The sequence below is a fragment of the Anabrus simplex genome, chromosome 2 (assembly GCF_040414725.1).
Source record: "Anabrus simplex isolate iqAnaSimp1 chromosome 2, ASM4041472v1, whole genome shotgun sequence".
NCBI lineage: Eukaryota > Metazoa > Arthropoda > Insecta > Orthoptera > Tettigoniidae > Anabrus > Anabrus simplex.
This window is the reverse complement of record NC_090266.1, coordinates 170,397,241-170,410,671: the sequence shown is the minus strand read 5'-3', so window position 1 is coordinate 170,410,671 and position 13,431 is coordinate 170,397,241. Positions and strand designations below refer to the sequence as shown.

General features: G+C 35.8%; 1 protein-coding gene across 1 annotated transcript in view; it reads left to right on the top strand.

The window, feature by feature from the left end:
* Window positions 1–13,431, top strand: part of sls (sallimus) — a 281,400-nt gene that overhangs the window by 96,542 nt on the left and 171,427 nt on the right. Inside the window, exons 8-11 of the mRNA XM_068226121.1 lie at window positions 683–749; window positions 1,294–1,627; window positions 8,117–8,263; window positions 11,862–12,097. Of these exons, the coding sequence (XP_068082222.1) occupies window positions 683–749; window positions 1,294–1,627; window positions 8,117–8,263; window positions 11,862–12,097 (784 nt within the window). The remainder of the gene's footprint in view (window positions 1–682; window positions 750–1,293; window positions 1,628–8,116; window positions 8,264–11,861; window positions 12,098–13,431) is intronic.

Genomic DNA, 13,431 nt, shown 5'->3' with positions numbered 1-13,431 from the left:
GAATAAATCTTTGGGTATATCATTAATTTTGGACACTTTCTGATTTCAATATTATATCTTCTATCTTTTTTAAAATTTAATCTGTTTACCTTCCAGGATATGTCCGTCCCCCACCCCTCCCTACTCGCCCCAGACTCGGTGAGGGATTCCATGTCTACTGCCTCAAGGGCAGACATTAGATGTTCTGTTTAAACCTTATTAATTATTTTTATTATCCAACATTTATTTTCTTGTAAAACAAAATTACAATTATTATATGATCTCTGTGTTACTGCGGTGACTGACAATTAAAGAAGGGTAGTTAAGGGGTATAATCATTGTTGGCTGTGCAGTCCTCCAGAAGAGGTTTTGGTTTGAGAGCTTAACATCAGGGGAAGCATTTTTAGAAAGGTTAAGAAACTGTTTCTGACACGCAGTATGATGTGGGCTTCATAAGAGCTAAATGTCAGTTTTCATTTAGTTGCTTCCTTTCTGAACCTAGGAATACCACAGATTTCTCCTGTCTGCGGTACACTGCAGTATACACCATTGTTCCTCAAATATGTAGGCGTGAGTCTGTAATGTTATATACCAGTAGACAAACTGAATTTAATGAAAGGCATACATCATAAACCATCACTTTATTAACTGGATTACTTTATATTTTAATACTTCAGATCTTTGATGCTCATATTGTTTTCAGGTTGTGTTGTGTCATCTGCATATCTGGCTGTTGAGCCAACTCAGGATGGTTACCTTGAAAGTCAAAGGTAGGTGTCTTAAGATATAATTCATTCAACCTATGCATGTAACACAATTTGCTTGTTATCCCTAATAGTTGAAATGTGTTGTCATTTATATTTTGTTTTGCGGATTAACTCTTTGCTATTGAATGTACCTTATGTGATTAATTTGTATGGTGAGTTCATGTTGAGAGGGTATGTAATGTATATGGTATCGATGAAATAATTTTTGTAAATAATGTTACTAATCCTAAAATTAAAAAACCTTGAAGCTAATGGAAATTAATGCTATGAACATATATTGCTTACCTCTTCTGTGTGTCCACCTTCATAGAATGTTGCAGGCTACATATTTTAGATATTTTGCATGTTATTTTGTAGGCTTAATTTATGAATTTTGCTGGTTGTATTTTTCTTGTTTTAAATATTTAAACCTCACTCTCTCACAGCCTCCACATAATTAAGTTCACTGTGATGAACTTTGTTTTTCCACTATAACTCACCCTGCTACTTTCATTTATCTGTGAGTAGTTATTTGTGAAATGTCCTACAAGAAAATTTCTTCCTTCAGGGAACAATCTCTGAAGTCAACCCGTGTGGAAAGTTCTGCTGTGGTCGATTCCAGTGACAGTGGCAAGACACTTGCTCCTAATTTTGTGCGTGTATGCTCAGACCGTGAAGTAACTGAGGGTAAGATGACCCGGTTCGACTGTCGAGTTACTGGGCGCCCTTATCCCGAAGTGGCTTGGTTTATCAATGGTCGGCAAGTATCGGACGATTCTACTCACAAAATCTTGGTCAATGAATCAGGCAATCATGCTCTCATGATTACCAATGTTAGCCGCTCTGATGCTGGAGTCGTCAGCTGTGTAGCCTGCAACAAGTCCGGAGAAACATCCTTTCAGGTAAGGGACTATGTACAATGTTTTATAATATTGGTAACAATACTCATTCATTAAGGACTTGATATATTTTACTTCTCTTCCCTCAGCAGTGACAAAGTTAAAAAGAGGGTTTTCTGGACAGTTACTTAAATTTTTTCAAATCCCTGAGAAAGCATAGTCAGAATGTTGTTTCTCTTTTTGGAATATGTAAACCACTGCTGTCATATGTATAAGATACATGTAGGTAATTTCTAAATTTGTACCTACCTGAACTGTGTGCTGAACTGAATGGATTAGGAACTTATGTCAAGTTGCCTGCCCAATCCCTTGTTTATAATATTCTTTTATTATTTTAGCAAAAACTTGAAACACGTGTTTTAATTTCTATTCCCTCGGCATTGTATGAAGATATGGATATTGTCCTTGTCCTTTTGTGTTTTAATAATTGTCCTTGTATCTTCCTTCTCTTGCTCCCTGTTCCCATGTTGACCTGTCATTGTGTTTGTGTTTCTTTTCTTGTTCCTATCTCTCTATATATGACTTGATTTGATACTTGTTTGTACCTTTCTAATACTAACCTACCAGACATTTTTCCTTAACTATTAGGGATATGTTAATATTCTCATGACTTTTAGATCAAGCAGGGATCCTCCATGTCCCCTATGAAAACAAAAGCAACTAAGCTTATGGTTTATGAGACTGTTTGTATCCTGATTATAGCCACAGTTCCTCCTGTTGTGTGTGGGATCCAAACCATACATACATGAATTTGCTTTTTAAAACATCACACATGCATTTACTGGTATTCAAAGTAGAGCTGTGCAACGAGCAAGTCTGAGCTCATTCCATCTCCATTTCGCTTGTTTGGTCATAGAACGAACCTTCTCTTAGAGCGAACAGAGACGGACTCATTAATGACCGAGTCAGGACAGACTCAAACCAGACTCATTGCTGTTCAGTCAAAATGAGCGATATTTGAATAGTGAGTTGTGTGTGTCAACTTAAACTCGAAAACAAGCTTAGTGTAGCAGACAACTTGATATTCGGTGGCTGTGCAAGAAAGATGTGGTGGGGTGTACTAATACACGTGGCAATATTGTACCATTGAGTCAGTGACTTGAACTTCTAAGTTTCCGAGCTGCTTGATCTGTCCGATTTGTTTCTGCTCATTGTGATCAGACAGCACAGACAGTTCGGTAGACTGATTTGTTTAGTGAAGTTGAGCGCCTTTTCGAGTTTGGTCTTTCTAAACATTAATTGAACAGTTTGCTCGAGCAGGAAGCTCCGAACGAGTCTAGATTGAGCGGAACCCATTTCTTGTAAATGAGTTTGAGCGAGTGTATGCATCATGCATCATTTTGCACACCTCTAATTCAAACCATGGCAGCCTTGGAGAGAAGTCAGTGTCACTATCTCTCAGCTATTAAACTATCCAGTCTGTCTGGCTCCTTGGCTGAATAGTCAGCATACTGACCTTTGGTTCATAGGTCCTTGGGTTTTGATTCCCAGCCAGGTCATGCAGTTTAGTCATGTTTGGTTAATTCCTCTAGCTTGGGGACTGTGTTTGTCTTAATATACATCTTCACCTACTTAGAACAATCCAGACTACAAACCACCACAGAAACTCAAAGTAGGAAATCCATCCCTCCACATAGAGTTAGCATCAGGAAGGGCATCCGGACGTAAAAATGTGGGCATCTACATTAATGCTGATCCAAGATAATTGGGAAATGGCCAGGAATTAATAATAATAATAATAATAATAATAATAATAATAATAATAATAATAATAATAATAATAATAATAAAATATTATAATTCCATAATTTGTTTTCTTCCCACATTCATGTGCAAACAATCTCAGTTTATTTTTCTTCATTTTGTGACTCAGATTTTCCATGTCATCATTTCATACTATGTCTCCCCAATATTCCCAATATAATTCTCAGAGATTAATTGAAATGAGTAATCTATTAATCAATAAGATCAAACTTAAATTAACCACAAATCTCATCCCAGACAGATCTAAAAAAAAAAAAAAAAATTGGTCACGTTTACATATAATAACCCAGCCATTTATCAGGTTGCGAATACCCTAAAAAAACATAACATTAATGTAGTGTTCAGGACAGCGAATACTAATCAGAACATATTCTTTAATCACAACACAATCAATCATAATAGTAGCTGTTATTCAGGATCCGGCATATACAGACTAACTTGCACACAGTGTGGAGTCTCATGTATCGGCCAAACAGGCTGGAGTTTTTATACTAGATACATGCTGCTGTCAGTTCTTGATGGATACAGTACTTTTGCTTCCATCTCTTGGCACAGGCCAGAGCAAAGTGTAGCTTCCACTGAAGTCCCAGTCTCATCCATGGCTGTGACAATATGGAAGCTGCTGAGGTATGGGTCGTGCTGAAGTTGTGCTACAATAGCACTGTCTAGCCCAGTGAGGAAAGCAATGGCAAACTACCTCACTCCTCGTCTTGCCTAGTACGCCTCATTTTGGTACTACCATTGTTTTTTGTGGTTTTCCTATAACTGCATAGCCTTTGGTAGTGCTATATGAGGATCCAACCAGCCTCTGGGCTGATGACCTAACAGACAGACAGACATGGAACATTACAATGCCAATAAGCATAATAAATATTCGGCAATGGGCTGTCACATGAGGGAAACAGGACATCATTTCACATCCATAGAAAATGACCTTACTATTATCAGAAGAATAGGTAAAGGTAAACTAATGAATGAATTAGAAAATTTATACATCTTTTTAGATCAGATCTATAATAAAAATAAAAATCTCAATGATGTTACTGATGTTAAAAATCGTCTATATCAGTCAACACCTAGATAGATTATTGTGCATTCTGAACTTGAAACATAATAAATTCTTAAACATTTTAAAATCTTCTTACTTAAAAGCTCTCACTACTTCGCCAAACACTACGCCCTCCCAAGCCGCCCCTAAAAACTCCCTCCAGCCGATAGCGCACACTTTCAAAGCTCCGCCTACCCCCTCTTCCCCTCTTCCCCTCCACGTTCTTCACCCCTACATTTACACCGGTACAATACTAGAAGTAGAAGCGCCAGTCAGGCAGGCACAACCAGAGCAGCCAGACACGATCAGCACAATTGAAGGTGTAGAACGTTGAATTTGACTACAAGTTAACCAATCGTACAGCACAGATTCAAATAATGTCTTCACGATTAGTGGTCTATAACAGTTTGACATTTTCACATCGTGATTGAGTTCACATTAGACTCTGGAACCAACTAGTAAATAATTTTTTCCAGAAAGAACAAGTCATCAGACAAATGACTACTAACATTTTCAAGCAGCTCATGTGTAAAAAAGTTGGAGATCCATTTTAGTCATAGACATTCTAAATTTCAGAAGAGATAAGAAAAGAGTGACCAAATTCTAAACTTTAGAAAATTTCTTTTACCATCAAATTTTTTTCATGATGATGATGATGATGCTTGTTGTTTAAAGGGGCCCTAACATCTAGGTCATTGGCCCCCAAAGTTTTTTTTTTTTTTTTCATTAGCAATCATTTGTATCAACCAAAAGTTTAGATGTTTTTATTGCGTCAGTTTTAAGGTATTATACAAATACGAAATAATAAGAATTTTTAATCTTTGTTCAGGATCCTGATCAATGATTTTAAGGTTTGAGTCAAGGCTGATGATGCCCCTGAAGGAGGGCAAAACATGTACCGAAAAACACTTTATAATATTATGTAAATCTTAACTACAAGAACTTGTATTGTATTGTATTGTATTGTATTGTATTGAAAAGGTGGTCTTAATAAACATTTTTGTAATACTCTTGATAAACATACCACTTAGTCGAGCAGTTCGTCCCCTTTCTCGCAAGCCTTCCCAGCTAAAAATTTGCAACATTTTCTTGACGCTACTCTTTTGTGGGAAATCTGTGGATTTTTTCCATTTCTTGAATCAATTAATCCTGGTGAGGGTCCCATACACAGGAACCATACTTTAGTTGGGGTCTTACCAGAGATTTATATACCCTCTCCTTTACATGCTTACTACAACCACTAAATACCCTCATAATCATGTGGAGAGGTCTGTACCCTTTATTTACAATCCCATTTATCCCATTCGATTATGAAGCTCTTTCCTCATATTAACACCTATGTACTTACAATGATCCCCATAAAGAACTTTTACCCCATCAACACAGTAATTTGTTTGCAGTGAAAGATTTTGTTTTTACTTTCATAAATTTTTAGTGTTGTTCTTGTGACATGGTGCTGCGTAAGTCATGTTTTATCAACTTTTAGTTGGAAAAAGATCATTCAGCTGAAGCTTCTGTTACTGGTAGAGAGACAAAGAAAGTGAAAGTGGTACAAACATGTGGAATACTTGATGAAGCATGATTTTTAGTTAGTAAGAGGTGTGTCAATTTTCTAGCTGATGAATTGTTTTCTATCTCATTTTTAAATGCAGACTTGAAGCACCATAACCAAAACGCAAAGTCTTCTGTTAAATTGTCAGTATATTGCAATAAGGAGTGATGTACTTTGTTCTGGAATTTGTAATCTCATGCAGATGAGAGAAACTGGAAAGTTAAGTTACAATGAACTGGTCACTCACACATTGCATGATATCCACTATCATGTTAAACACATTTATTTGATAACATTTAATGTAACTTTATACAGCTTTTCAGTCTGTCAAAAACACTAACTATAACACATTAACACTATAACATACCTGTAGAAAAAAATACACACACTAATAAACCTTTAACCCCATGAATACGTAGAATCCAGGGGTCACTTGGACACCATTATTTTTATTTATTGATCTTTTAGAAACTGCAGATTTACTGGAATATAGGTTATCAGTAGTACTGTTTTCAGCCATTATTTTGGAAAAGAAGGAATCTACAGTACGTTTACTTATTTTGAAACTGTGTTTTCGTTTGCTCTATCTCTTTTTTGTTTTTGCGCACCACTCTAACGCTCACGGCTTAATTTCAATGACTTCATTTTGAAAATAAAACGTTATTAAACACAAGAAGATGGTAGCTTTATTAACATTAGCGACACATTCACACAACACCAGAATTGAATGTCAAGTGAAGAAATAAGTACAGCAACAGGGCAACAATGATGGTTGTGTTTAAAATGTACATGCAAGATTAGAATGTGGTTACCAAGTTGTGTTTCCTCTTAAAACAATAATCACCACCATGCAAGATTGCCAGGAGTGATCTCTCTGAGTAAGCCAACACCACTTATAACAATCGTATAGTGCAATACCTTCATGTCTGCAACAATGCAATTAGTAAACTTTACATTATTAAGGAGAACTGAAGATGAGCATCTATCATCTCTATAAATTGATTGGTTGTATTGTTACAGAATTTTTATCACGATAGAAATGTACGAATACAAGGTAATGATGAGAACTCTCTTTTGTGCAGGCCTCCCGCACTGTGGGGTCTGCAGGGCCGTCAGTTATACCCCCGCTTATACGAACAACACTTTAAATCTACACTGCAGTTTGTTCTGCAGACAGCTATTTCAATATCAGTTACCTAATATGTTTAACTTGTGTGTTGACCATTGTAGTGACATCATTCAACACACTTTTCTGGAGAGTGAAGGATTCATGTTCAGAAGGCAGTCATATTCTCATCTCTTTTGCCTAGGAAACACAATAAATTTGATGATGATTGTCAAGGGACCTGACATTAAGACCATCGGTTCCTAGTGAAATGTTTCACTGTGTTCTGCCGTTAATAATACCAGTATAAATGTCTGTTATTGGACATTAATAAATTTTCCAGCTAACTCATTCCTGGTTGCCAGCGTTTCGCCCCAGTGTGCTAAGTTGGGCTCATCAGTTGGTAAATAGCACACCCACCAAGACACATGGCTAGTGCATTTACTCATTCGGGACAAATATTTCAGTTTCCCTATGGGAATCAATATCTATATCATTCTACCATTAATGTCGTCAATCGACTTCACTGTCTCTGTCTCTCCTACCATAAAGCTTTCTGTTTTTATTTTAAAATCATAATAATGATATTTAAAACATCATTTAGCCAGGGACCTTTAACTTAACATATTGATTAATAAATGAGAGAACACTTTTTTTCAACTGTCCTCAGGATTTTATGGATCGATGATTGCACATTTCCTTGCTAAATTAATAGTTTTGTTCATCCAAGTAAATCACACCTTTTTCAACTGTCCTCAGGATTTTATGGATAGATGATTGCACATTTCCTTGCTATATTAATTGTTCCGTTCATCCAAATAAATGAGTAATTTTGTCAACAAGATTCAATATTTATATCAAGAAGAAGATATTGTGATATTTTTATTGTACTTTCTTCATATTTTGTTGTGTAAATTTTTAAATACTTGTTTCCTTTTCTTTCTATATTAATTAGGTGTCATATTTTAATTTCACTTAAAAAAATTGAGTTACCTCTACAATGATTCCATTTCCTTGTTTCAGTGTAATTTAACTGTGATTGAAAAGGAACAGGTTGTTGCACCGAAGTTTGTGGAACGTTTTACTACAGTGCATGTGAAGGAGGGAGAACCAGTAGTTCTTAGCGCACGAGCTGTTGGTACTCCAATCCCACGAATCACTTGGCAGAAGGTATGTATTACATTTATTTTTTAGTTGTCCTGATAGGTTCAGCTTAATACTGACTAAACTGAACAAAACTAAAGATGATTTTCTGGGGCTGTTACATTGCTTGCATATGCCCAGAATACACAAACATGCTAATCTCATGTAAAACGTCAGTGCAAATACATTGTTAAACTATGTTAGACTGAATTCCTTCCCCATTTCTTGTAGAACAATATTCTGCATAATAAATTCGGTCAACATGATGAGAAAGAGTGGCAACTACGGAAGTCTTCATTGACATCATTTCCTGCTTTCATTTTAGAGCTTCCTCTCTTGAAGGTGTATCAGTTGATGTGTGTGAGGCTGTGGAGAAGAGTTTCTGTGACTAATGTAAAGTTGATTTTGAAACTTTTGTTAGTGCAATGGAATTGATTTCTTACAAGCAACATTACCGGTAATTTCATTGCCAAATGGTTCAGAAGTAACCCTTGCCATCGGAGGCAGTTCGGGAAAAATTGCAGAGTAACAGAAAAGGCCTTGAATTTCTGAACTTCGCAGGGTAAATTGCACCTTTAGGGAGAAAGCTGTTTTCCTTGGTTTCAAGAAAGTTCACTTTTGCTTGCTGGTTAGCAGTGAATATGTGAATAATCCAGTAAACCTGTTTGTGCTTGTATTTTGTATTCCACTCAGAAATTAGAAATTTATCCTGTGTTGAGTTGTACGTTGAAGGGTATTGATATTTCTCATGTGATAGCCTACTTATGGATTAGGAACATAATCGTGAGAACTTTGGTAGTAGCGTTCTACATATTTGTTTTGTGATCGTCTAGTTATGGTTAAGAAAAATGTGTAATTGGTTACTAATGAAGACAAAATTCAAATTCTTCAGCATGTGGATGGATATAATAATAATAATAATAATACGGTGTGAATTATGTTTATATTTATTCTGGTCTTGCCAATAAATATTCATGTGATCAAGCAATTTAAATTCGTGTGTTCCTACTGAAGTGAAAGTAAGCCTATAGTGCAGCAATAATAGGATCTTTGACAACTCATTTGTTTTGTTACTGCAGTGTTTTAGTACTATATAGGTAAGTAATGAAGTGTTGCTATCTTCCGATAAAATGTTATGCAAGGTGGTATACCATTCATCTAAAAATAGTAACTGCTAGTTTGACAGCTAGCATGTAATTATTTATGTCACGAGGGACGAATCAGTCCGAGCAAATGCTGTGTATTACTGACATGTTGTCATGTTGAAGATGGCGGCCGAAGTTGTTCTTTCGCACATGGGCGAGTGTAACCTCCGAGTAATTAATGATCGAAGAGTGTGACCAGAAAAACGTTTAATAACACACTGGTATGAAACATAAGGCTTCAGCCAACAGTTTAATAATAACAACAACAACAACAACAACAGTGATGATAATAATGATAATAATTTTACATCCCACTAATTACTGGTATGGTTTTCAGAGACACGAAGGTGCCCGAATTTTGTCCCGTAGGAATTCTTTCACATGCAATTTTCTAACACTAGGCTGACATAGTAGTCTGAGGCAGGGTCGAACCCATCAACTTGAGCTCAGAAGGACAGTCCTCTGCCGCCTGAGCTACTCAGCCCAGCAACTAACAGTTTAAAATTACACATTTGTTTTAGAAAGAAAGTGACCTGCAATAATATGATGTTATTATTCTCGGCTCCTGTGCAAAAGTTTTTCATATTTGTTTTCTCATGTTTTTCACACCTCTTAATACTCTATTGTTACTTTTATAGGCCCCAGATTGATTGGTTTTTCATGTTTGTTAGCTTGTGTTTTTCACACCTTTTAATATCCTCCTCTTATCTCCAGAAATGATAGATGCAGTTTTAATTGTACATACACAATGTAAAATGCATGCATGTCAAAAAAAGAGTGTAAAATTTTAAATTGGATGTTCAATAGTACGTTTCCTCATTTAACATGTTCTTTTTCCTTATCCCCTGCAGAAACATCTCAATGAAATTTTACTGTACATAGTTTTCATTGGTTTTCCTAGTAAAACAATGTTTAACTTTTGTGTTTGCTTACCTTTTTTGAGGAAGAATTATTTTCAAACATAAGTCATTTTGGGGCAAGTTGAAGTACTGCAAGCAGCCGATCCCATTTGATCAATGATGAATGTGGCTTCATTTTCACGGGGAAAATGTGTGAGCGTTTTAAGACCTCTTAAGACAGAATGTTGAGAAATGCCACACTTGTACAAGCAACCATGTCAGTTTTCTCATGGTCATCTTTTTTCTCCCTCAAATATTTTGGAGCATTTTATCATACAGAGCTCATTTCAGAAATAACTTTTGCTCACAGGAAATGTAGCTTGTTTCTTGCCAATTCTGGAACAAGTACATCACAGTACTTTTTGATGGTTAATTGGCCTCTGAATAGTGTTGGTGGAACTTACGTAAACATATTCATCAGTTTTTCTTTTCTTTTTAAACATATTCCTGAAAAGAAAATGTTTTTTCTGCAAAGTGTACATCATCACTGTTGCTGTATGCCCTACTAGTTCAGCTACAGGTCCTTGATTTGCTGCCGGTCGCTTAAATGCGGCCAGTATCCAGTAATCGGGAGATAGCGGGTTCGAGCCCCACTGTCGGCAGCCCTGAAGATGGTTTTCCGTGGTTTCCCATTTTCACACCAGGCAAATGCCAGGGCTGTACCTTAATTAAGGCCACGGCCGCTTCCTTCCACATCCTAGGCCTTTCCTCTCCCATCGTCGCCATAAGACATATCTGTATCGGTGCGACGTAAAAAACAAAATAGCAAAAAAAAAAAAGATTTGCTGCCAGAAAGGAGTAAGGAACTTTCACACCTATGAATTTGTACAGAGTTTCAAGTAAAATGAAAAAGAAAACTTCTGCTCTCCCTTGGAGCCGTGAGGGATCGGGCTCAAATAAGAAAACTCCTGTGATTTAATTAAAGTAATTTCAGTAGTAGCTGCAAACCCTCTTGCACTTATCAGCAGATACAATATTTTGTTTCCTACTTTGGATTACTTTTTTTTTTCTTTCTTTCTTTCATGCAGAAAATGTTATGATGTATTTTCATTTCTTTTTCAATTACAGATAATCATTTTCATGATATAAAACTTCCAAGTTTTTCAGTCTGTCAAACCTAATGCAATAATAAATTTAGAAAATACCTGGAAAATAAAATTTTGAATTAACACCAGATATACCTGAAAAATATGTCATTTAATTATCATCATTATCATATCATCATCATCATCAGTGTCCCACTCCAGTCACCTGGGTGTGGTTATCATTTAAATATAAACAGGCATATTCTGTTATTAATGAAATTTTTTCTTTTTCTGGTATTTTGTACTTTATTAATCTTAGATTATTTTCAATAGACAGAAACATTTAGAGTTATTTATTAACAAAGTGGAAGCAGAAAAGAAATAGTTTGAAGGAAAAGAAAAACCAAAGAAACAAACACAAAACATTTTTCACAATATCAGAATCACAATACATTTTACATATTCATTGCTATATATGTGCACATTTAGCATTCTGTAATGAAGCTGATGTAAGACAACAACTTCTTCAAAATATTTTGTTTTCTTGTTTTTATAGGATGGTGTACCTATTACGCCTGGTCCTAACATTAATATAAATACTGACAGTGGAGCCTCGACGCTCGACATCCCACGAGCCAAGGCGTCGGACGCGGCCTGGTATCAGTGCACCGCTCAGAACGTTGCAGGCTCCACTGCCACGCGGGCAAGACTTTTTGTGGAAACGCCCAAAGGGTCTGCCCCACAGCCTAGACGTCTCAACCTACCTCGACCGACCAAAGTTATTGAACCAGAGTAAGTTAGAAAATTTAATTAGCTTTAGTCTTTTTGTTCTGAATAACCAGTTTCCTGAGTTTAAAAAATACAATGAAAGAAATATATATTTTTTACCTTATTGTGAAAGGCATTTAAATGGGAAATACAAACAATTTAGTTGTTCATTAATATACAGTAACAGATGGAAAGAGGAAACATGATTAGTTGGGACACACATCATCAAGACTACATTACATCATACCAGAAGTTTCTTTAATCCTGGAGAGTATTAGTATCATTTCATACTGGTAAAAAGCTAGAAGGTGTTAAAGGGAAAAGGAATATGGGATCATCAAATTATGAAAATAACATTTGAAAACACATGATGAAATATGCTAATAAGGACAGTATAGAAATACTCATATAAAAATGTTGCCCTCTTCCTCTGCTTCATCTGCTTGCTCTATAATGCATAGTATCTATCTTGCTGATCATGTTGAGTGCATTTGAAGTACCTTCCTGACCATCACCTGCTTCAGCAGGTCCCTTTGTCTATTCAATCAATCACTACTGATCTGCATTTAGGCCTGTCACCCAGGTGGCAGATTCCCTACCTGTTGTTTTCCTAGCCTTTTCTTAAATGCAAAAATATTGGAAATTTATTGAACATCTCCCTTGGTATGTTATTCCAATCCCTAACTCTTCTTCCTATAAACAAATATTTGCCCCAATTTGTCCTCTTGAATTCCAGCTTTATCTTCATATTGTGATCTTTCCTACTTTTAAAGACACCACTCAAACTTGTTCATCTACTGATGTCATTCCACGCCATCTCTCCACTGACAACTCGGAACATACAACTTAAATTTTCAAATATCACATATATTTATTAAACAAATCCACCCATTTCAATACAATACAATACAATATTTCTTATATTAGGACTTATACCTTACTATTAACATCCTAATTAGGACATGTTTCGCCCCACATATTGGGCATCATCAGCCAATATCTCACACCTCAAAATCTGTTCTAATCAGGATCCTGACTATGTGTTAAAGGTCTGTATACTTCCTAGATTATAAAAGGTTTTGATTAAAAGGGCCATTTTTTGTGTTTTAATTTGACTCTTTAAAAATCGCTTATTTGATTATAAAAACTTCTAAGATAACGGCTTAATATAGTATAGGTAATTATTAGAAACTCATTAAAAAGTTCTTCAATTGAAAAATGTTGACAGTCTTGTCAGGTTCTTATACTTGGGCTGATTTTCCATTAGTTAAAACTCCATTCATGTTTGAACATTTATATAAAAAACCTAAATAAGTTACACATTGTGATCAAGTGGAGAATCTGGTTAAAAACTTCAT